This window comes from Heterodontus francisci, chromosome 1 (assembly GCF_036365525.1).
Source record: "Heterodontus francisci isolate sHetFra1 chromosome 1, sHetFra1.hap1, whole genome shotgun sequence".
Taxonomy (NCBI): Eukaryota; Metazoa; Chordata; class Chondrichthyes; order Heterodontiformes; family Heterodontidae; genus Heterodontus; species Heterodontus francisci.
Genome location: NC_090371.1, coordinates 284462468 through 284486935, shown reverse-complemented (window position 1 = coordinate 284486935; position 24468 = coordinate 284462468). Strand labels below are relative to the sequence as shown.

Here is a 24468-nt window from a genome sequence, read left to right as displayed (position 1 = left end):
TACTAATACTTTGTCTTTCATCACACCATTAATATATTGTTTGCCTTCGCTCCATGACCTTGTCCTATCTACACCTCTTTTGTTATCTCTTGCTCCTCCCCACCCCCCGCACCCACTTCACTTGCTTAAAACCTTTCACATTTCTTATATTTGGCAGTTCTGATGAAGGGTCACTGACCTGAAACGTTAACTCTGTTTCTGTCTCCACAGATGCTGCCAGACCTGCTGAGTGTTTCCAGCACTTTTTGTTTTTATTTCATGGCTGACTCTCATTGGCTGTAAAGCATTTTGGAACGTCCTGAGGTGGTGAAAGTCATAGAGAGATACAGCACTGAAACAGGCCCTTCAACTCACCGAGTCTGTGCCGACCATCAACCACCCATTTATACTACATTATCCTACATTAATCCCATATTACCTACCACATCCCCATCTTCCCTCAATTCTCCTACCTACACTAGGGGCAATTTACAACGGCCAACTTACCTATCAACCTGCAAGTCTTTAGCTGTGGGAGGAAACCGGAGCACCCGGAGGAAACCCACGCAGACACAGGGAGAACTTGCAAACTCCGCACAGGCAGTACCCGGAATCGAACCCGGGTCCCTGGAGCTGTGAGGCTGCGGTGCTAACCACTGCGCCACTGTGCCGCCCTATAGAACTGCAGGTTCTTTGGATAGCATGACATGGAGCAGAGGAGACTTTGTGGATTCCTTGGTAGGTAGGTTCTAGTTCAGACTCAGTCACTCCTCCAGACACTGCATGCTAAGCAGCTCCACGAATTTCCTCTGGAGAGATGAGGAGTCTCCCAGTCACAGCCTTACACACCTGATTAGTTAGTTTCCATCTTGTGTTTTGACTGCTGTCGAATCTTTTCCTGATCTTGAGATCCTGGGCCAGGCTATCCTGTTTTTTTAATGTGTGCCTTGAGTGGTTGTGATTTGCAGTGCTCCAGGCCAGTATACCTTTTGCAATAAAAACAAGAAATGCTGGAACCACTCAGCAGGTCTGGCAGCATCCGTGGAAAGAGAAGCAGAGTTAACGTTTCGGGTCAGTCACCCTTCTTCGGAACTGACAAATATTAAAAATGTCACAGGTTATAAGCAAGTGAGGTGGGGGTGGGGCAGGAGATAACAAAGGAGAAGGTGTAGATTGGACAAGGCCACATAACTGACCAAAAGGTCACGGAGCAAAGGCAAACAATATGTTAATTACACTGCCTTGATGTTAAGATGCTGCCTGGTCTGTAAATGGAACTGAACACTGTAATCATCAGCGAACATCCCCACTTCTGACCTTACGATGGAGGGCAGGTCATTGAGGAAGCAGCTGAAGATGGTTGGGCCTCGGACACTACCCTGAGGAACTCCTGCAGTGATGTCCTGGGACTGAGATGATTGACCTCCAACAACCACAACCATCTTCCTTTGTGCTCGGTATGATTCCAGCCAGTGGAGAGTTTTCCCCCTGATTCCCACTGACTTCAACTTGACTCAGGCTCTGTGATGCCACACTCATTCAAATGCTGCCTTGAGGTTAAGGGCAGTTACTCTCATCTCACTTTCTGATCTATTGGATCATATGAGATGCATACGGGCCATAGAATAGCAGACAAGAGTGAATGGTTCTGTTTTACCTGCTGTGTTATCCTCTTCACGGCCTGGTACAGGCACGACAGATTAATATGTCCTATTAAACACTCCCAGAGCAGGTTCAGTATGTATTAGATAGAGTACAGTTCCTTCCACTCTCTCTCCCACTCTCTCTCTCCTGTGAAACATCGGATATAGATGGAGAGAGAGTAACAGAGAAAAGGAGTGATAAGCATGAAGAAAGTGCTGAAGATTTACTCTTGCTGGTAATCTCTCCATCTCTATCTCTCCTTCCTCTGTCTTTTACTGTCTCAATCCCTGTCTCACCTCTCGGTTCCTCTTTATCCATGTGTTACGAACACTGGACTTTGTCTTCCATCTTCTCTCTGCATCTCTATTTCTCCCTCTGTTACCCTCTGAATCCCAGTCTCTCCCTCTCTGTTACCTGGGCGGTACAGTGGCGCAGTGGTTAGCACCACAGCCTCACAGCTCCAGCGACCCGGGTTCAACTCTGGGTACTGCCTGTGTGGAGTTTGCAAGTTCTCCCTGTGTCTGCGTGGGTTTTCTCCGGGTGCTCCGGTTTCCTCCCACAGCCAAAAGACTTGCAGGTTGGTAGGTAAATTGGCCATTATAAATTGCCCCTAGTATAGGTAGGTGGTAGTGGAATTGAGGGACAGGTGGGGATGTGGTAGGAATATGGGATTAGTGTAGGATTAGTACATATGGGTGGTTGATAGTCGGCACAGACTTGGTGGGCCGAAGGGCCTGTTTCAGTGCTGTATCTCTAAACTAAACTAAACTGTGATTATGGTGATTCTGCCAAACATCTGAAACAGTGAGCATTATAGTCTTGCCCTGACGATTCACTCATATTTACTAATTGTTCATCTTGTATACGCAGTTGCTGCATTACAGTGACCTTGATGCCCGGCAACTTGATTTGCTTTCTGCAGAAAGATAGATCTATCTGTGCTTTATACAGCCTTCCATATCATTTGGATGTCCCAAAGTGCTTTTCCGTGATTACATAGAATTTACGACACAGAAACAGGCCATTTGGCCCAAATGGTCTAAGCTGGTATTTATGCTCCACACGAGCCTCCTCCCACCCCTCGTCATCTCACCCTATCAAGAATAAATAAAAAGCAATCCTTTTTTGTCCTTTCTCCCTCATGTGTTTATCCAGCTTCCCCTTAAATGTATCTAATCTATTCACCTCAACCACTCTCTGTGGTAGTGAGTTCCACATTCTCACCACTCTCTGGGTAAAGAAGTTTCTCCTGAATTCCCGATTAGGTTTATTAGTAACTGTCTTATATTTATGTTGAGGTACCTCAAAGATGTAATCAGAATGGTGAATTACTGTCAATCTGCAATATTGTCTAACTTGTGGTTCATGTCATGTCAATTTGACTGGAATGTTGTTGTAATGGTATTAACCTTTTGTGGTCTGCTTTTTCCACCTGTCTGACTTGTAATACGAAACATGTAGACCAGGTAATAAAAGCTATTAGTTGGATGGCATGCCAGGTGACATCATGGAATTAGCAATATTTATTCACAAGTTCTTTCTCCATTTTAAAGGCACTATATTTTTTTGACAATGATCGGTGGAAAATAGATCCTCTCAAGAAAGTAAGACATTGAACATATGCCCTGAGATATTGACATCCAAACGTTTAATGAATTCCGCTGTCCACTATTATAACAGAGTGTGTTAAAGGTTCAACTAAAATAGTGGAGTTTCCAGTGAAACCATTAGATATTTATGGGTTAATGTCCTTAAAACAAAAGATATCAAGTGATACAAAACAGAATTTTCTAATGAGTCAGACTTGATGGCCTTTGAATTCTTTCTTGATTCTTCAAGTTCAACAATTATTAATGTGATTTTTAAAATTTGGAACAGGAAACTTCTCTTCTGAAAAGTGAAAACAAAGGGTGTTGGTGAGAGCAGCAATTCTGTCCAAAGAGCAGACTCAAGGACTCTCTTTAAGACGCTTCCAATGAAGGAGATACAAGTGGAAACATTAATTTATTAGCTGATCTGTTATTGTTGCTTCACTTGCCGACAGTGATTAATGCCCGACCTTAAAACAAGCAGCGACTGGGTCTGTTAATGGATTTTGGCAGGCAATTTCAGTCAAATGATGAATCATCTTCAATGATGCAAAGACCAAGTCAATGGCTGTTGAGAAGGGTTGATTGTGATGTCTCCATTTGCCTCTCCTTTAGAAAGATGCAGGATGGCTTCCATTAGAAGCATTCAGTTCCTAAGCTTGATAATTACGTTCAAATTGCACTGGGGAAAACAGTTGAAATGGTTGGCAACAGTGGGATAATTGAGGTTGGCCATATCTAAAATAGAAGATAATCTGTAAACACTTGGCAGCTCCTATGAAAGAATGGCACATCCTGTTTGTTCTCAACTGAGCAAGTGACCAGAATGCTCAATTTGAAAATGTGTCACATCGTTTTCCTGAGTTGCTGTCTGATGGAGCAGTGCGAGAGTCCACAAATAGCCTGCCACGACCAGTTCTGTCTTTGTTCACTGCTTGATTAGTGTTGCTGGACTCTAATGACTCATTGATACTTTATCAACTGTACAATCTGAATGATAATCAGATTGGTTTTGGTGAATACTTGGCTAAAGAGGACTGAAACTTGAGAAAGCAAACTTTCTTATTTTAGCTTGTGACATACACAATCACTCTTACAGCTTTAATGTCACCCATGGTTCAGTGGGTAACACGAACCACCTCTGATCCATTCTTGACACTTCAGTGTATAATCTAGGCTGACCCTCCAACTGCGGTACTGAGGGAGTGCTGCATTGTCAGAGGGTCAGTACTGAGGGAGAGCTGCACTGTCGGAGGGTCGGTACTGAGGGAGTGCTGCATTGTCGGAGGGTCAGTACTGAGGGAGTGCTGCATTGTCGGAGGGTCAGTACTGAGGGAGTGCTGCATTGTCGGAGGGTCAGTACTGAGAGAGTGCTGCACTGTCGGAGGGTCAGTACTGAGGGAGTACTGCATTGTCAGAGGGTCAGTACTGAGGGAGTGCTGCACTGTCGGAGGGTCAGTACTGAGGGAGTACTGCATTGTCAGAGGGTCAGTACTGAGGGAGCGCTGCCCTGTCGGAGGGTCAGTACTGAGGGCGTGCTGCACTGTCAGAGGGTCAGTACTGAGGGAGTGCTGCACAGTCGGAGGGTCCGTATTGAGGGAGTGCTGCACTGTCGGAGGGTCAGTACTGAGCAGGTGCTGCACTGTCAGAGGGTCAGTACCGACGGAGCGCTGCAGTGTTGGAGGGTCAGTACTGAGGGAGTGCCGCACTGTCGGAGGGTCCATATTGAGGGAGTGCGGCCCTGTCAGAGGGTCCGTATTGAGGGAGTGCTGCACTGTCGGAGGGTCAGTACTGAGGGAGTGCGGCCCTGTCAGAGGGTCCGTATTGAGGGAGTGCGGCCCTGTCAGAGGGTCCGTATTGAGGGAGTGCGGCCCTGTCAGAGGGTCCGTATTGAGGGAGTGCTGCACTGTCGGAGGGTCCGTATTGAGGGAGTGCAGCCCTGTCAGAGGGTCCGTATTGAGGGAGTGCTGCACTGTCGGAGGGTCAGTACTGAGCAAGTGCTGCACTGTCGGAGGGTCAGAACTGAGGGAGTGCCACACTGTCGGAGGGTCAGTACCGACGGAGTGCTGCACTGTCGGACGGTCAGTACTGAGGGAGTGCCGCACTGTCGGAGGGTCAGTACTGAAGGAGAGCTGCACTGTCGGAGGGTCGGTACTGAGGGAGTGCTGAACTGTCGCAGGGTGAGTACTGAGGGAGCGCTGCACTGTCGGAGGGTCAGTACTGAGGGTGTGCTGCACTGTCAGAGGGTCAGTACTGAGGGAGCGCTGCACTGTCGGAGGGTCAGTACTGAGGGAGCGCTGCACTGTCGAAGGGTCAGTACTGAGGGAGCGCTGCACTGCCGGAGGTTCAGTACTGAGGGGGTGCTGCACTGTCAGAGGGGCAGTACTGAGGGAGCACTGCACTGTCGGAGGGTCAGTACTGAGGGAGTGCTGCATTGTCGGAGGGTCAGTACTGAGGGAGTGCCGCACTGTTGGAGGGTCAGTACTGAGGGAATGCCGCACTGTTGGAGGGTCAGTACTGAGGGAGTGCAGCCCTGTCAGTGGGTCAGTACTGAGGGATTGCTGCACTGTCGGAGGGTCAGTACTGAGGGATTGCTGCACTGTCGGAGGGTCAGTACTGAGGGAGCGCTGCACTGTCGGAGGGTCAGTACTGAGGGAGCGCTGCACTGTCGAAGGGTCAGTACTGAGGGAACGCTGCACTGCCGGAGGTTCAGTACTGAGGGGGTGCTGCACTGTCAGAGGGGCAGTACTGAGGGAGCGCTGCACTGTCGGAGGGTCAGTACTGAGGGAGCGCTGCACTGCCGGAGGTTCAGTACTGAGGGGGTGCTGCACTGTCAGAGGGGCAGTACTGAGGGAGTGCTGCACTGTTGGAGGGTCATTACTGAGGGAGCGCTGCACTGTCGGAAGGTCAGTACTGAGGTAGCGCTGCACTGTTGGATGGTCAGTACATGAGGGAGTGCGGCCCTGTCAGTGGGTCAGTACTGAGGGAGTGCCGCACTGTTGGAGGGTCAGTACTGAGGGAGAGCGGCCCTGTCAGTGGGTCAGTACTGAGGGAGTGCTGCACTGTCGGAGGGTCAGTACTGAGGGATTGCTGCACTGTTGGAGGGTCATTACTGAGGGAGCGCTGCACTGTCGGAGGGTCAGTACTGAGGGAGCGCTGCACTGCCGGAGGTTCAGTACTGAGGGATTGCTGCACTGTCGGAAGGTCAGTACTGAGGTAGCGCTGCACTGTTGGATGGTCAGTACTGAGGGAGTGCGGCCCTGTCAGTGGGTCAGTACTGAGGGAGTGCTGCACTGTCGGAGGGTCAGTACTGAGGGAGTGCTGCACTGTCGGAGGGTCAGTACTGAGGGATTGCTGCACTGTCGGAGAGTCAGTACTGAGGGAGTGCTGCACTGTCGGAGGGTCAGTACTGAGGGAGTGCTGCACTGTCGGAGAGTCAGTACTGAGTGAGCACCACGCTGTCGGAGGGACAGTACTGAGGGAGCGCTGCACTGTCGGAGAGTCAGTACTGAGGGAGTGCTGCACTGTCGGAGGGTCAGTACTGAGGGAGTGCTGCACTGTCGGAGAGTCAGTACTGAGGGAGTGCTGCACTGTCGGAGGGTCAGTACTGAGGGAGTGCTACACTGTCAGAGGGTCAGTACTGAGGGAGTGCTGCACTGTCGGAGGGTCAGTACTGAGGGAGTGCTGCACTGTCAGAGGGTCAGTACTGAGGGAGTGCTGCACTGTCGGAGAGTCAGTACTGAGGGAGTGCTGCACTGTCGGAGGGTCAGTACTGAGGGAGTGCTGCACTGTCGGAGGGTCAGTACTGAGGGAGTGCTGCACTGTCCGAGGGTCAGTACTGAGGGAGTGCTGCACTGTCGGAGGGTCAGTACTGAGGGAGTGCTGCACTGTCAGAGGGTCAGTACTGAGGGAGTGCTGCACTGTCGGAGAGTCAGTACTGAGGGAGTGCTGCACTGTCGGAGGGTCAGTACTGAGGGAGTGCTGCACTGTCGGAGAGTCAGTACTGAGTGAGCACCACGCTGTCGGAGGGACAGTACTGAGGGAGCGCTGCACTGTCGGAGAGTCAGTACTGAGGGAGTGCTGCACTGTCGGAGGGTCAGTACTGAGGGAGTGCTGCACTGTCGGAGAGTCAGTACTGAGTGAGCACCACGCTGTCGGAGGGACAGTACTGAGGGAGCGCTGCACTGTCGGAGAGTCAGTACTGAGGGAGTGCTGCACTGTCGGAGGGTCAGTACTGAGGGAGTGCTGCACTGTCGGAGAGTCAGTACTGAGGGAGTGCTGCACTGTCGGAGGGTCAGTACTGAGGGAGTGCTACACTGTCAGAGGGTCAGTACTGAGGGAGTGCTGCACTGTCGGAGGGTCAGTACTGAGGGAGTGCTGCACTGTCAGAGGGTCAGTACTGAGGGAGTGCTGCACTGTCGGAGAGTCAGTACTGAGGGAGTGCTGCACTGTCGGAGGGTCAGTACTGAGGGAGTGCTGCACTGTCGGAGGGTCAGTACTGAGGGAGTGCTGCACTGTCGGAGGGTCAGTACTGAGGGAGTGCTGCACTGTCGGAGGGTCAGTACTGAGGGAGTGCTGCACTGTCAGAGGGTCAGTACTGAGGGAGTGCTGCACTGTCGGAGAGTCAGTACTGAGGGAGTGCTGCACTGTCGGAGGGTCAGTACTGAGGGAGTGCTGCACTGTCGGAGAGTCAGTACTGAGTGAGCACCACGCTGTCGGAGGGACAGTACTGAGGGAGCGCTGCACTGTCGGAGAGTCAGTACTGAGGGAGTGCTGCACTGTCAGAGGGTCAGTACTGAGGGAGTGCTGCACTGTCAGAGGGTCAGTACTGAGGGAGCGCTGCACTGTCAGAGGGTCAGTACTGAGGGAGTGCTGCACTGTCGGAGAGTCAGTACTGAGTGAGCACCACGCTGTCGGAGGGACAGTACTGAGGGAGTGCTGCACTGTCGGAGGGTCAGTACTGAGGGAGTGCTGCACTGTCGGAGGGTCAGTACTGAGGGAGTGCTGCACTGTCGGAGAGTCAGTACTGAGTGAGCACCACGCTGTCGGAGGGACAGTACTGAGGGGGTGCTGCACTGTCGGAGGGTCAATACTGAGGGAGTGCTGCACTGTCGGAGGGTCAGTACTGAGGGAGTGCTGCACTGTCGGAGGGTCAGTACTGAGGGAGTGCTGCACTGTCGGAGAGTCAGTACTGAGTGAGCACCACGCTGTCGGAGGGACAGTACTGAGGGAGCGCTGCACTGTCGGAGAGTCAGTACTGAGGGGGTGCTGCACTGTCGGAGGGTCAATACTGAGGGAGTGCTGCACTGTCGGAGGGTCAGTACTGAGGGAGTGCTGCACTGTCGGAGGGTCAGTACTGAGGGAGTGCTGCACTGTCGGAGGGTCAGTACTGAGGGAGTGCTGCACTGTCGGAGGGTCAGTACTGAGGGATTGCTGCACTGTCGGAGGGTCAGTACTGAGGGAGTGCTGCACTGTCGGAGGGTCAGTACTGAGGGAGTGCTGCACTGTCGGAGGGTCAGTACTGAGGGAGTGCTGCACTGTCGGAGGGTCAGTACCGAAGGTGCGTCGCATAACTGGAGGTATTGTCTTTCAGAAGAGAAATTAAAACAAATTCCTGTCTGCCCTCTCAGGTGGATGTAAAAGATCCCATGACATTATTTTGAAGGAGAGCAGGGGAGTTCTCCCTGGTGTCCTGGGGCCAATATTTATCCCTCAACCAACATCACTGATGCACATTATCTGGTCACTATCACATTTCTGCCTGTGGGATCTTGCTGTGCACAAACTGGCTGCTATGTTTCCTACATTACAACAGTGACTACACTTAAAAAAGTACTTCATTGGCTGTAAAGCACTTCCAGGTGCCCCGAGGTTGTGAAAGGTGCTATATAAATGCAACTCTCTCTCCTTCCTTCCTTCCTATTCCCAGTGAAGTTCTTTTTGAAGTCACTGTTGTAATGTAGGAAATGCAGCAGCCAATTTGTGCACAGCAAGCTCCCACAAACAGCAATGCGATAATGACCAGATAATCTGTTTTTCGTGATGTTGGTTGTGGGATAAATCTTGTCCAGGACCCCAGGGACCATTCCCCTGCTCTTCTTCAAAACAATGTTGTGGGATTTTTTGCGTTCACCTGTGAGGGCAGATCAGGTTAATGTCTCATCTGAAAGCTGGCACTTCTGACATTGCAGCACTCCCTCAGTACTGCACTGGGAGTGTCAGCCTGGATTATGTCTTCACATCTCTGGAGTTAATTTAAAAAAACATTAGGATAAAGCTCTGTTGAACCAGAAAGAATGATTCAGTTTATCCGGTCTTTTGGAAAAGCTATGAACAATATTGAGATGCTTGTTTACACTCTGCTACCTCAGTGATGGAGACTGGAACCAAGTTAATTCATTCTGTAACCCTTTGGATTGAGAGAGGTCACGGCTGGCTCAATCTTCCCACCTCATTAGGTGCAGATAGGATGCACAGGCTGTAATTACTCAAGACAAGAAGGCACTTGATGGTAATAAGTTTAGTACTTTAAACACAGCTGATGTGCTTCAGTTTATCATGGACTTTGGTGATGTAATTATATTTCAAGAAAGATCTCCACATTCTCCAGTGACAAGGGGGATTTACCAGGACAATTCTTACTGCAGTCTTCCTTTTTGTTTTGACAAGAAGAGCTGGACAACAACCCTTCTGATTTGTTGTAAATCACAAAGGAAATTTCCCCGAGGCTGGATTTCAGTGAGGTTGCACAGATTTCCTTCTGTTTCTTATCAGAGGAAGTTCTAAAATAACCAGGAGTGGTCACTGTCGGTTCAAACCTTTTCCACCACTGAGTGAACTACACATCGTGGCTTTACAAAGAAAACAACGTGTTCAGGTCCCTGGATAAAAACATCAGAAAATGAGGTTCTCAGTTGCAACTGTTCATTTGCTGCTCTGTTTTTGTGAAGCACTGGTCGGTAAGGAAACCATTTCCATCTCTTCCTGAAGAAGTTAGAAACAGGCGGGAATGGCGGTGATTTTGTGTCTTAAGGTTTATGTGGAGGGAGGAGGGAGGAGCTGATGAAAAGCAGCTCAATCAGATGTTCAGAGTATCAAAGGGTAAATCTGAGGAGTTTTCCAGGTTCCTGGAAATGAATGAACAGATTAATCCCTCAGGAAGTTACCGACAGATCAGCAACAGTTAGGAAGACTCATTTTAGAATTAGAGATTTGTGTTTTTTTTCTGTTGGAACATATTTAAGGTAGAGGTGCAATGCTCTTGTTGCATCTCGCTTTGTTCTGTATCCTTCGGTATCCCCATAACCAGCTTGAAATTGGTTAGCCTTGGCTCCTGATATTTGCTATGCTCAGACTTAGAGATTACCTGATTACTGTTCAGCAACAAATTCTAAACTGTCTCCAATATGTCCACATCTCAACCTTTTGCACGACTCATCCTCATTCTGAGTGGGAGTTCGAAATGAGTTTCCATTCTTGCTCCCTCCTGTGAAAAGCTACACAACCTCAGCGAACATTGGCTTTGAACAGAATTCAGTGCTGCCTGGGCCGAGGTTGCTGAATGGCATAAATGCTGGTGAAAGGGAGCACTGCACTGTTGTGGGGAACTGGGGGTCAGTACTGAGGGAGTGTTGCACTGTCGGAAGGTCAGTACTGAGGGAGTGCTGCACTGTCAGAGGGTCAGTACTGAGGGAGTGCTGCACTGTCAGAGGGTCAGTACTGAGGGAGTGCTGCATTGTTGGAGGGTCAGTACTGAGGGAGTGCTGCACTGTCGGAAGGTCAGTACTGAGGGAGTGCTGCACTGTCAGAGGGTCAGTACTGAGGGAGTGCTGCACTGTCAGAGGGTCAGTACTGAGGGAGTGCTGCATTGTTGGAGGGTCAGTACTGAGGGTGCTGCACTGTCGGAAGGTCAGTACTGAGGGAGTGCTGCACTGTCAGAGGGTCAGTACTGAGGGAGTGCTGCACTGTCAGAGGGTCAGTACTGAGGGAGTGCTGCACTGTCAGAGGGTCAGTACTGAGGGAGTGCTGCACTGTCAGAGGGTCAGTACTGAGGGAGTGCTGCATTGTTGGAGGGTCAGTACTGAGGGAGTGCTGCATTGTTGGAGGTCAGTACTGAGGGAGTGCTGCACTGTCGGAAGGTCAGTACTGAGGGAGTGCTGCACTGTCAGAGGGTCAGTACTGAGGGAGTGCTGCACTGTCAGAGGGTCAGTACTGAGGGAGTGCTGCATTGTTGGAGGGTCAGTACTGAGGGAGTGCTGCATTGTTGGAGGTCAGTACTGAGGGAGTGCTGCACTGTCGGAAGGTCAGTACTGAGGGAGTGCTGCACTGTCGGAGGGTCAGTACTGAGGGAGTGCTGCACTGTCGGAGGGTCAGTACTGAAGGAGTGCTGCACTGTTGGTAGGTCAGTACTGAGGGAATGCTGCACTGTTGGAAGGTCAGTACTGAGGGAGTGCTGCACTGTCGGAAGGTCAGTACTGAGGGAGCGCTGCACTGTCGGAGGGTCAGTACTGAAGGAGTGCTGCATTGTTGGAGGTCAGTACTGAGGGAGTGCTGCACTGTCAGTGGGTCAGTACTGAGGGAGTGCTGCACTGTCGGAGAGTCAGTACTGAGGGAGCGCTGCACTGTCAGAGGGTCAGTACTGAAGGAGTGCTGCACTGTCGGTGGGTCAGTACTGAGGGAGTGCTGCACTGTCGGAGGGTCAGTACTGAGGGAGTGCTGCACTGTCGGAGGGTCAGTCCTGATCGAGTGCTGCACTGTCAGAGGGTCAGTCCTGATTGAGTGCTGCACTGTCAGAGGGTCAGTACTGAGGGAGTGCTGCACTGTCAGAGGGTCAGTACTGAGGGAGTGCTGCACTGTCAGAGGGTCAGTACTGAGGGAGTGCTGCACTGCTTAAGGTCTGCCTTTCAGCTGAGATGTTAAACCAAGGCCTCGTTTGCCCTCCCAGGTGGACACTATTTTGAAGAAGACCAGAGAAGGTCTCCCCACTGTCCTGGCCAATATTTATTCCTCAACCGATATCATTAAAAGCAGATATCTGCTGTTTGTGGGATCTTGCTGTGTGCAAATTAACTGCTGCATTTCCTACATGACAACAGTGACTTCACTTCAGAATGTCCTTCATTGGCTGAAAAGCACATTGGGACATCCTGTGGTTGTGAAAGGCGCTATAGAAATGCAAGTTCTTTCCTTTCAAGAGTCATCGTGTCATTTACGGTACAGAAAGAGGCCATTTAGCCACTCGAGTCCATGCTGGTTCTGCAATGAGCTACCCAGTCAGTCCCACTCCCCCGCTCGGTGCACATAGCCCTGCAAGTGCCCAACCAATTTCCTTTTGAAATCAGTGATTGTCTCTGCTTCCACAACCCTCATGAGCAGTGAGTTCCAGGTCATCACCACTCAAAGCATAAACGGTTCTTCCTCTGCATCTCTTGCCCAAAACCTTCAATCTGTATCCCCCAGTCCTTGTACCATTATTGAATGGGAACAGTTTTTTCTTGTCTAACATCTTTTTTTTAATTCATTCATGGGATGTGGGCGTCACTGGCCAGGCCAGCATTTTTTGCCCATCCCTAATTGCCCTTGAGAAGGTGGTGGTGAGCTGCCTTCTTGAACCGCTGCAGTCCATGTGGGGTAGGTACACCCACAGTGCTGTTTAGGAAGGGAGTTCCAGGATTTTGACCCAGCGACAGTGAAGGAACGGTGATATAGTTCCAAGTCAGGATGGTGTGTGACTTGGAGGGGAACTTGCAGGTGGTGGTGTTCCCATGCATTTGCTGACCTTGTCCTTCTAGTTGGTAGAGGTCACGGGTTTGGAAGGTGCTGTCTAAGGAGCCTTGGTGCGTTGCTGCAGTGCATCTTGTAGATGGTACACACTGCTGCCACTGTGCGTTGGTGGTGGAGGGAGTGAATGTTTGTAGATGGGGTGCTTTGTCCTGGATGGTGTCGAGCTTCTTGAGTGTTGTTGGAGCTGCACCCATCCAGGCAAGTAGAGAGTATTCCATCACACTCCTGACTTGTGCCTTGTAGATGGTGGACAGACTTTGGGGAATCAGGAGGTGAGTTACTCGCTGCAGGATTCCTAGTCTCTGACCTGCTCTTGTAGTCACGGTATTTATACGGCTACTCCAGTTAAGTTTCTGGTCAATGGTAACACCTAGGATGTTGATAGGGGATTCAGCAATCGTAATGCCATTGAATGTCAAGGGGAGATGGTTAGATTCTCTCTTGTTGGAGATGGTCATTGCCTGGCACTTGTGTGGCGTGAATATTACTCGCCACTTATCGGCCCAAGCCTGGATATTGTCCAGTTCTTGCTGCATTTCTACACGGATTGCTTCAGTATCTAAGGAGTTGCGAATGGTGCTGAACATTGTGCAATCATCAGCGAACATCCCCACTTCTGACCTTTATGATTGAAGGAAGGTCATTGATGAAGCAGCTGAAGATGGTTGGGCCTAGGACACTACCCTGAGGAACTCCTGCAGTGATGTCCTGAAGCTGAGATGATTGACCTCCAACAACCACAACCATCTTCCTTTGTGCTAGGTATAACTCCAACTAGAAGAGAGTTTTCCCTCTGATTTCCATTGACTCCAGTTTTGCTAGGGCTCCTTGATGCCATACTCGGTCAAATGCTGCCTTGATGTCAAGGGCAGTCACTCTCGCTGCACCTCTGGAGTTCAGCTCTTTTGTTCATGTTTGAACCAAGGCTGTAATAAGGTCAGGAGCTGAGTGGCCCTAGCGGAACCCAAACTGAGCCTCACTGAGCAGGTTTAAGCATGTCATAATCTTGTGCACCTCTATCAAATCTCCCCTCAATCTCCTTTGCTGCCAGGAGAACAACCCCAGCTTCTCCAACCGAACCTTGTAACTAAAATCCCCCAGCCCTGGAACCATTCTGGTAAATCTCCTCTGCACCCTCTCAAGGACCCTCACATCCTTCCTAAAGTATGGTGGCCAGAACTGGATGCAATACTATAGTTGTGGCCTAACCAGAGCTTTCTAAAGGTCCAGCATAACTTCCCTGCTTTTGTACTCAATGCCTTTATTTATGAAGACCAAGATCCCATATGGTTTACTAACCACTCTCTCAATATATCCTGCCACCTTCAAAGATCGATGCACATGCACCCCCAGATCATTAAGTATATATTGTCTCTTCCTATCCCTTCTGCCAAAATGCATCACTTCACAGTTGTCAGTATTAAATTCCATCTGCCACCTGTCTGCCCATTCTCCTAGCCTATCTTTGTCCTGTTCCAGGCAGTTCAAATCATCCTCACTATTTGCCTCACCTCCAAGTTTGGTGTCGCCAGCAAATTTTGAGATTCTACTCTATAATCCAAGATCCAAGTCACTTATATATCGCAAAAAAAGCAGTGGTCCCAGCACTGACCATTGGGAACACCACTGTCTACCATCCTCCAGTCTGAAAAACACCCATTTACTACGACTTGCTGTTTTCTGTCCGTAAGTCAATTTTTTATTCAGTTGGACACTGACCCTCCTATTCCGTGAGCTTCAGGTTTGTTAAGGTGCCACATAAAAGGCTGGTTATCAAATGCTTTCTTAAAATTCACATAAATGAGATTCACCGTTCATCAAACTGTTACTTCATCGAAAATTCAATTAGACTAATCAAGCATGTTCTGCCTTTTACAAATCTGTGCTGGCTATCCTTGATTAACTCAAACCTCTCCAAGTGTCTGTTGATATTTTTCCTGATTATTGTTTCTAAAACCTTCCCCACCACTGATGTTAAACTAACTGGCCTGTAGTTGCTAGGACTGTCCTTACACCCTTTCTTGAATAAGGGTCTCACACTTGTCACTCTCCAATCTTTCTTTCTAAATCATTAAGTGCATGGTTTACTTGCGAGTTAGTTGGATGGTGATTGAGTACAAATTGCCTATTAGGGAGAGGATGGTGTTGCTGACGTTCAAGAGAAGTGACTGCTTCCTGTTTTCTCTGACAAAGGACTGGACCAGACCAGGGCTAAGGTTTCACTGCACTCTGATCATAGAAAAGATCAAACATGACTGCATAGATCCACTCTCCCAATAGGCCACAATCTGTATATATTCCCATTCTTAACATTTCCTGCATCAGTAACTTGTTTGTTTCTGTTGGCTGCTGTCCTGATCCTACTGTTTTGTTTTCTATTGAAGAATCTGTTTGAATCAAATATTGGTTATGGAGGAAAAGCTGGGGAGTGGGACTAATTGGATAGCTCTTTCAAAAAGACAACACAAGCACGATGGGGGGCCGAATGGCTTCCTTCTGTGATGTAAGATCTATGATTGGAGTATCACATGAAGGACACTACAATCTCACCAGTGCTAATTGCCAGAACACAGCGTCAGTGGAAATCTGCCTCTCTGTCTAACGGAACTTGACGATTCTCTGAAGCTCAGGTATGATCAGCTGTTCAACAACGGGATGACTCACTTACCAATGTCAACCTTTCACGTAGCCTACCGAGCTACCAGATGATCCTGGGTGCTACTAATCATGCTGGTTATTTTCTTTCCCTCTGTGTTATTTTTGCAATGTTTTCTACCAGATGAAGCTAGTTTACTGCTGTGTTAATATTGGTACTCGCCAGAAACCAGCAGATGGAAAGGATGGAAATTAGCAACACTGCAGTTTATAAATTTTTCAGGATTTATGATAAAGGTGATATATAACTGTGCGACATCCTGAGGATGTGAGGATTCAGTGAGATATATACAAACACACACAATCAGGGTCTTCCTTCATATAAGCTGTCTTCCACCTCTGTCCTCACTCAGACAGCAGCATTTTACAGGATCAAACAGAATTTAACACTAAGCTACATAAGGATATATTAGGACAAGTGACTATGACCCTGTGTATGTATGTATGTTGTGAATGGATCACAGGAGTTCCGCATGCAACTCACCCTTTACAGAACTCTTAAATCCACATGTGTACCTGTTACGCCTGTGTGCGTGGCACGGGGATGGAGCTTTACAATGTTAAATGTAACATCAACTGCTCCTGTGTAATGGCGCTGTGAATGTTCATTTCCTCTCAAAATCAACATGCTATTTCTGTAGCAATCCTTTTCTTTGGGGTAAAATGTTCCTCTTCATCGCCCAGACATCACCCTGCCCTCGCTCAGCATTTGCATGAAGCACTTTCCTGTATTGGTCACTAAAACATAGTAAGGATTGGGAACCCCGGCTGATTTCCCCCTCTCTAATCCTGTGGCAGTAGGCTTGTTTTCATTCCTTGTCAACATTGGATGGGCAGCAGATCTGCTCCACATGCCCAGTGACTGTGGGTTTGGCCCTCAGAAGGTGAGCTCCCCCACCATTCACACTGCTCATGGTCAGCCCGGCATTTGGGAAAGTGGGAAATCCAGCAAGCAGACACTGGTGGGGCCTCCAGTAACACCTTAACAGGGAGGCCTGAAAAGATTGGCAAGATAATTTACGTGGTAGAGAAATAAAATAAAAAAAGTGCAACAATCAACAAAAGGTTAAACTTAAGAGTGTTGTTAAGGCCTAAAATTCCCAAAAATAATGAAGAAAAGACCCACTTTGAGCTTTGACCCAAATACAACTTACAATCGCTTTAAGTAGCTCGGTTAATGTCTTTTGGGATGTCTCGTACAGTCCATGGTTTTACAAGCAGCTTGAGGAAACTTCATTGGCAATGACACAAAATGGCGTTTGGGTTCCAACTTTCTCAAAGAACCTTCATTATAATACATTAATTAGGCCCCCACCGGTTTTGTGGAGGCGTGTGGGCTGTCTAAACCAAGGCCTGCTTGAAAATTGCAATGCGATCGGAGGTAAATTGTCAGTTTCTTTCCTCTTTTTTAAATGATTTTAGTCCTGGTTCATCCCCATTCACCCTTAAGTCTATAAAAAAAGAAACTTGTATTTATATTGCACCTTTCATGACCATCAGATGTCTCAAAGCACGTTACAGCCAATGAAGTACTTTTGAAGTGTCGTCATTGTTGTAATGTAGGAAACACAGCAGCCAGTATGTGCACAGCAAGATCCCACAGCAGGCAATATGTTCATGACCAGATAATGTTTTTGACTGAGGGATAAATATTGGGCAGCACATCTGGATAATTCCCCCGCTCTTCTTTGAATAGTGACAGGGGATCTTTTGCATCCACCCAACGAGGCAGATGGGGCCTCGGTTTAACGTCTCATCTGAAAGTGCAGTGCCCCCTGACTACACTGGAGTGTCAGCCTTGATTTTTGGGCTCCAGCCCTGAAGTGGGACTTAAATCCGGAACCTGTTGACTTAGAGGTGAGACTGTAGCAGAACCGCTGCTAATCAGAGGAGGTGCACGAACAGAGATACCTGGGGGTGTATGTACAAAATCTTTGAAGGTGACAGGACAAGTTGACAATGTTATTAAGAGAAGCAAAGGGGATCCTGGGCTTTACAAACAGAGACATAGGGCTGCATTCTATAGGCCTGCCGCCTATTTCGGTAGAGCCACTGCAATTCCAAACGCGGTGGCTCATTAGCATAGCCGGGCGGCCAAACCCCACCCCCTCCAACCCACCCGATGACGTGGAGGGGGCGGGCAAGACACCCCCAGCAACAGCGTCTGGTGCCAATGCACAGACGCCATTTTTAAAGAGCTGAGAACCCTAAATGACAATTCAAATTTTTAAAGTAAAGTGCAGTACAAAATATTTTACATTTTAAAAATATTTCCAGCCCCTCTCCCACCCCCCCAATAGAATTACACATCATTCCTGCCCATTTTATGTTAAGCAAAGATATTAAGGGATATGGGTCAAAGGCAGGTATATGGAGTTAGGCCGTGGATCAGCCATGATCTCATTATATGGCGGGACAGGCTCGAGGGGCTGAATGGCCTACTTCTGTTCCTATCTTCCTATGTTTCCCCACCCCGGAGTGCCTACCTTGAATATATGACCTCCCCCCACCCACCCAAAAGTTCACAACCTTTGTCATTCCCATCACCCCCTCAACCAATCCGAAGAGTTTGACCCCACTCCCCCTCCCATACTGAGAAAAGTACCTCCTCCCCCCTCCCCACAGGTGTCGCGTCTCGTTTCCCCGGCCGGGGATTCGGAGGCGTGACACTGCCCGCCGGCGGGAGGAAGATCGGTGCGGCAAATCAGGAGGCAACAGGACCTTCATTAAATCAGGTAAGGTAATTTATTTAAATATGTAAATCGCGGTCCTGGTCGCCAAGCAGCGGAGGGTGGGGGAGCCGCCACGAGGTTTCTCCACCTCCACTGAGATCGGGACGGGTCCTCATGGTGTCGGAGTCGGTTGTGGGCCTCGTCTGGAGCAATCTTCATCCCCACCTACCCCTGGCCACCGTCCCTGAGGGCTCGATAAAATTCAGCCCATAGAGTGGAAAAGCAAGGAAGTTATGCTAAACATTTATAAATGGCTGGTTAGGCCTCAGCTGGGGTATTGAGTCCAATTCTGGCTCCACACTATAGGAAGGATGTCAAGGTCTTGGAGAGAGAGCAGAGGAGATTTACTAGAATAATAGCAGGGATGAGGGACTTCAGTTAATGTGAAGAGACAGGGATTGTTCCCCTTGGAGTAGAGAAGGTTAAGGGGAGATTTAATAGAGATGTTCAGAATCAGGAAAGATTTTGATAGAGTAAATAAGGAGAAACTCTTTCCACTGACAGGCGAGTCAGTAACCAGAGGATACAGATTTAAGGTAATTGACAAAAGGACTGGGTGGAGATGAGGGGGAATCAATTACAGTGAGTTGTTGTGATCTGGAACGTGCTGCCTGAAAGGGCGGTGGAAGCAGATTCAATAGTAACTTTCCTGAAAAGGAAAAATTTGCAGGGCTAAGGGGAAAGAGTAGGGAGGAGTGAGACTAATTGGATAGCTCTTTCAAAGAGCCAGCACAGGCACGATGGGCTGAATGGCCTCCTTCTGTGCTGTATGATTCTATCTATTCTTTCCTGCATTCAAAAAAAAAACATGAAGGATGTTAAAGATTGCAAGACAGTACTAATATGGAATATTGCACACTGCAGGGACACACACCCAATCATCATCATCATCGCCAGCAAACGGAACATCATCTGAAGTTGAGACGAGCAGTTCAATATACGATTCTGGAGGTACAACGTGTTGTAACGGTTAGTAATTAATATGTAAAAAAGAAGCCATGAGACCATTAACTAGTGACTTGGTCAACATTGGTTAACAAGTGAGAATTCTGATAATGTTCAAAATCATGAGTGGTCTGGACAGAGTAGATAGGGAGAAACTGTTCCCATTGGTGGAAGTATCCAGAACCAGAAGACAGTGATTTAAGGCGATTGGCAACAGAATGAGAGGTGACATGAGGAAAAACATTTTTATGCAGTGAGTGTTTAGGATCTGGAATGCACTGTCTGAGAGTGTGGTGGAGGCAGGTTCAGTGAGTGTTTAGGATCTGGAATGCACTGTCTGAGAGTGTGGTGGAGGCAGGTTCAGTGAGTGTTTAGGATCTGGAATGCACTGTCTGAGAGTGTGGTGGAGGCAGGTTCAGTGAGTGTTTAGGATCTGGAATGCACTGTCTGAGAGTGAGGTGGAGGCAGGTTCAGTGAGTGTTTAGGATCTGGAATGCACTGTCTGAGAGTGTGGTGGAGGCAGGTTCAGTGAGTGTTTAGGATCTGGAATGCACTGTCTGAGAGTGTGGTGGAGGCAGGTTCAGTGAGTGTTTAGGATCTGGAATGCACTGTCTGAGAGTGTGGTGGAGGCAGGTTCAGTGAGTGTTTAGGATCTGGAATGCACTGTCTGAGAGTGTGGTGGAGGCAGGTTCAGTGAGTGTTTAGGATCTGGAATGCACTGTCTGAGAGTGTGGTGGAGGCAGGTTCAGTGAGTGTTTAGGATCTGGAATGCACTGTCTGAGAGTGTGGTGGAGGCAGGTTCAGTGAGTGTTTAGCATCTGGAATGCACTGTCTGAGAGTGTGGTGGAGGCAGGTTCAGTGAGTGTTTAGGATCCGGAATGCACTGTCTGAGAATGAGGTGGAGGCAGGTTCAGTGAGTGTTTAGGATCTGGAATGCCCTGTCTGAGAATGAGGTGGAGGCAGGTTCAGTGTGTGTTTAGGATCTGGAATGTACTGTCTGAGAGTGCGGTGGAGGCAGGTTCAGTGAGTTTTTAGGATCTGGAATGCACTGTCTGAGAGTGTGGTGGAGGCAGGTTCAGTGAGTGTTTAGCATCTGGAATGCACTGTCTGAGAGTGTGGTGGAGGCAGGTTCAGTGAGTGTTTAGGATCTGGAATGCACTGTCTGAGAGTGTGGTGGAGGCAGGTTCAGTGAGTGTTTAGGATCTGGAATGCACTGTCTGAGAGTGCGGTGGAGGCAGGTTCAGTGTGTGTTTAGGATCTGGAATGCACTGTCTGAGAGTGTGGTGGAGGCAGGTTCAGTGAGTGTTTAGGATCTGGAATGCACTGTCTGAGAGTGTGGTGGAGGCAGGTTCAACTGAGGCATTCAAAAGGGAATTGGATAATTATCTGAAGAGAAAAAATTGCAGGGCTATGGGGAAAAGGTGGGGGAGTGAGACTCGCTGAGTAGCTCTTACAGAGAGCCAGCACAGACAGGATGGGTTGAATGGACTCCTTTTGTGGTATAACTATTTTATGATTTTAACTAAAGGCCGTTCCAGAGTGGCTTTACATTTAATAAGCGTTTAATATAGCCTGCAAACACAGGTGCCCATGATTTGGTGAATATTAAATGGTTGCACAGAAAACAACACGAGCATTCACTTTACTTCACCACATATCCAGCTCTCCAATAACATCGACATTTCTTAATCCATTTGACTCTGACAGCCTGATGGACTCTAATGGCCAAGGAATAATATTGAAAACTTTTAATTTACAAAATGTAAGAAAGTTTGTTGGAACATTACCTCAGATACGCTGTTCACAGGAACTGTCTGTCCTCTCAGGTGGCTGTAAAAGATTCCATGGCACTCCCAGGGCACGAGGGATTTCTTCCTCGTGTCCTGATCAATATTTTTATCCCTCAACCAATGTCAATAAAACTGGCTATCTGGTCATTTTCACATTGCTGTTTGTGGGATCTTGCTGTGCGCAAATTGGCTGTCGTGTTTCCTACATTATAACAGTGACTCCACTTCAAAAAGTACTTCATTGGTTGTGAAGCACGTTGGGACATCCTGAGGTGATGGAAGGTGCTATAGAAATGCAAGTCTGTCTGACTCTCTACTTGTCTTTCTGTCCCTCCGTCTCTTTGTCTATGTTTCTGTCTCTGTCTGTCTGTCGCTTTGACTGTGTCTCTGTTTGTCTCTCTGTCTCTGTTTGACTCTGTCGCTTTTTCTGTCTCTTTCTCTGTCTCTCTGTCTGTGTCTGTCGCTTTGTCTGTGTCTGGCTGTCTGTCTGTATCGCTTTGTCTGTGTGTGTGTCTCTCTCTGTCTGTCGCTTTGTCTGTGTCTATCTGTCTGTGTGTATCGCTTTGTCTGTGTGTGTGTGTCTGTCTGTCTCTCTGTTGCTTTTTTCTGTATCTGTGTGTCTGTCTGTCTTTCTCTCTGTGTCTGTCACTTTGTCTGTGTCTGTCTGTTTGTCTCTCTCTCTGTCTCTGTATCGCTTTGTCTGTGTGTGTGTCTGTCTCTCTGTCTCTCTCTCTCTGTCTGTGTCTGTCGCTTTGTCTGTGTCTGTCTGTCTGTCAGCTTTAACTGGAAATGTAAATTCAGTAATGTCACCGTTCTCCTCAGTGGGAAGCCTCATCAGAGTGGACTTCAGGTGAGAGAAAGTCTGTAGCTCTGACTCTATCACTCTGAGTGCAGGCTCCCTGAGTTTACCCTGAAACCTATGATTCGGAGCTGACCCCACTTTACCTGCCTGTCTCGTGTAACAGACGGACGTGCTGAGAAGAGAGTAATAGAGAGATGGATCAGCCAGGAGAGAACACATTGATGCCACTGCTTTTTCTTGAACTTTACTGAGGTATTCAGTACAGTGTATGTGTGTCTGCTTCACTGCTTTCTTACAGTCAGGCTTTGCTTCCATCATCCAATGAAATGAGCAGCTCAGTGTCAGCTTTCTCGTGTTTGAGTTGCTGTGTATACAGTGCTCCATCTACTGGTGTCTGGCTGCAAACTCATCAATTACTCATACAGCACAGAAGGAGGCCATTCGGCCCATCATGCCTGTGTCAGCTCTTTGAAAGAGCTATCCAATTAGTCCCACTCCCCTGCTCCTTCCCCATTGCCCTGCAAATTTTTCCCTCCAATTATTTATCCAATTCCCTTTTGAAAGTTACTATTGAATCTGCTTCCACCGCCCTTTCAGGCAGCGCATTCCAGATCACAACAACTCACTGTGTTAAAAAAAAAAATTCTCATCTCCTCCTCTGGCTCTTTTGCCAATTACCTTAAATCTTCTGGTTACCAACCCTCCTGCCAGGAGAAATAATTACTCCTTATTTATTACCAAAATCCCTCATGATTTTGGACACCTCTGTTAATCTCCCTTTAACCCTCTCTGCCCCAAGGAGAACAATCCTAGCTTCTCCAGTCTCTCCACATAACTGAAGTGCCCCCATCCTGGTCCCATTCTGCTAACTCTCCTCTGCATCCTCTCCAAGCTAAGACGTACATCTCTCTCTGTAGACATCCAGAACTCCAAGCCATGTCCCATCAGTCAGGGGCAACCAATGAACTCCTTCCACCATTAGCCTGTTTGTTAGAACTTTCCTTTAAAGTTACTGGATTGGTTAAACACAAAGAGCTTTAAACATCACAGCAGATTTCAGTTGCAATGTATTTTGTACCATAGGAAGAAACATTGATTCACCTTCAGTATCACCAACAAGTTCAGAATTGCCATCATCTACCAGTTCTACATTAAATCTGATAACAGGGAATAGCTTCTGTATCAGCAGCACTTGCTGCAACACCCATAACTGATAAGCCTTTTGCATTTGAAATCTCAGTGAATTTCTATCTCCAGAGTTGACTTGCTCACAGTGCGAGTGTGTTTTGTAAATTCTGCAACAAAAAAATCTCTTAAACAGGTGAGAATCCACTTCTCCATTTCTGCAGTGTTGAATATTCTACGTGTGTTACACACTCAGCACCCAATTTATTCCATACGTCACATCACTCAGGCGTGACAGGGTCACGGGCTGAATTAAGAAGGACATCCTCATTTTCAGGATGGTTGTCCGACTTTGTGCTGTGGGTGAGGTTTTACCCACCAGTGTCACATATCGGACACTTCAAGCAGGCTGCAGACAATGGTCCACTCATTGTTTGAAATGTTTTCATTATTTTAAATGGTCCAGTTTCTGATATGCTCTTCTGATAAGCAAGGTACCTCAACACTGTAAAATAACTCACACACGCTACTGCTCATCCTCCATCATGTTATTTGAACTATCAGGAAAGGCTGGGGCTCTTTCCTTTGAAAGGAGAAGGATAACGGGTGACCATAAGTCACAGAAAGAGTAGACAAGGGTAATGTAGTAGATGTAGTATACTTGGACTTTCAAAAGGCTTTCAATTAAATACCGCATAGTCAACTCATGACGAAGGTCAGAGCGTGTGGAGTCAGGAGACAAATAGCAGAATGGATAGTAAGCTGCCTACAAAACAAAGAGTGGCTGATGTGAATGGCACAGATGCAAAAAAGGGAAAGATGGATGAGGGAGAAAGGAATAGAAGGATATGTTGATATGGTGGGAGGAGGCTCGTGCGGAGCTTAAACACTGGCCAGTTGGGCTGAATAGACTGTTTCTGTGCTGTACACTACACTCTATGCAACAAAATAATTTTTGGACTACTTGCATTATTATAGCTGCATTTTAATTTAAATTATGCAAGTTGCCTCTCTCCTTTCTTCAGGAGTGACTGGCCAATATTTTATTGTGAGCTCGAGTGCTAAACGATGGGAGGCAGATTGGCAGCAGTGATATTTCCTGTTGAAATAAGGAGAAACGATAGGTTAAATGAGAGGAGCTTTGCTACAGACAGTGACTGGGTATGAACAATGTAAACCACAACCAATTCACATGCTCCTCGTGCCTGATTCCGTGCAGGCCTGGCTTGGGGGTGGGGGAGGGGTTGGTGTCTGCAGGATGGGGTGTGGGAGCTTGGGGCCTGGGGATTAGTGTTTGGGCTGTGGGGCCTACCCCACTCTTTTTGCCACAGATAGAAAACAAAACTGAGCAGAAGGCAAAAATAAGTTGTCTTGGTAATGAAGCTAGGGTTAATATTTGGCTCTTTCACATTGTAGATTGTGAA

At 48.0% G+C, this 24468-nt stretch overlaps 1 protein-coding gene across 5 annotated transcripts in view; it reads left to right on the top strand.

Moving 5' to 3' along the window:
* Positions 1–9974: 9974 nt before the first annotated feature.
* LOC137377420 (endothelial cell-specific chemotaxis regulator-like) overlaps positions 9975–24468 on the top strand; it is a 77016-nt gene continuing 62522 nt past the window's right edge. For 2 of the 5 annotated variants that reach the window (XM_068047002.1, XM_068047014.1), the window contains exons 1-2: positions 9977–10171; positions 19247–19351. In XM_068047002.1, coding sequence (XP_067903103.1) covers positions 10114–10171; positions 19247–19351 — 163 coding nt within the window. In that variant the 5' untranslated portion in view covers positions 9977–10113. Of the gene's footprint in view, positions 10172–19246; positions 19352–24468 lie in introns of all 5 variants that reach the window. The other 3 variants (XM_068047008.1, XM_068047021.1, XM_068047027.1) reach the window with 3 other exon arrangements.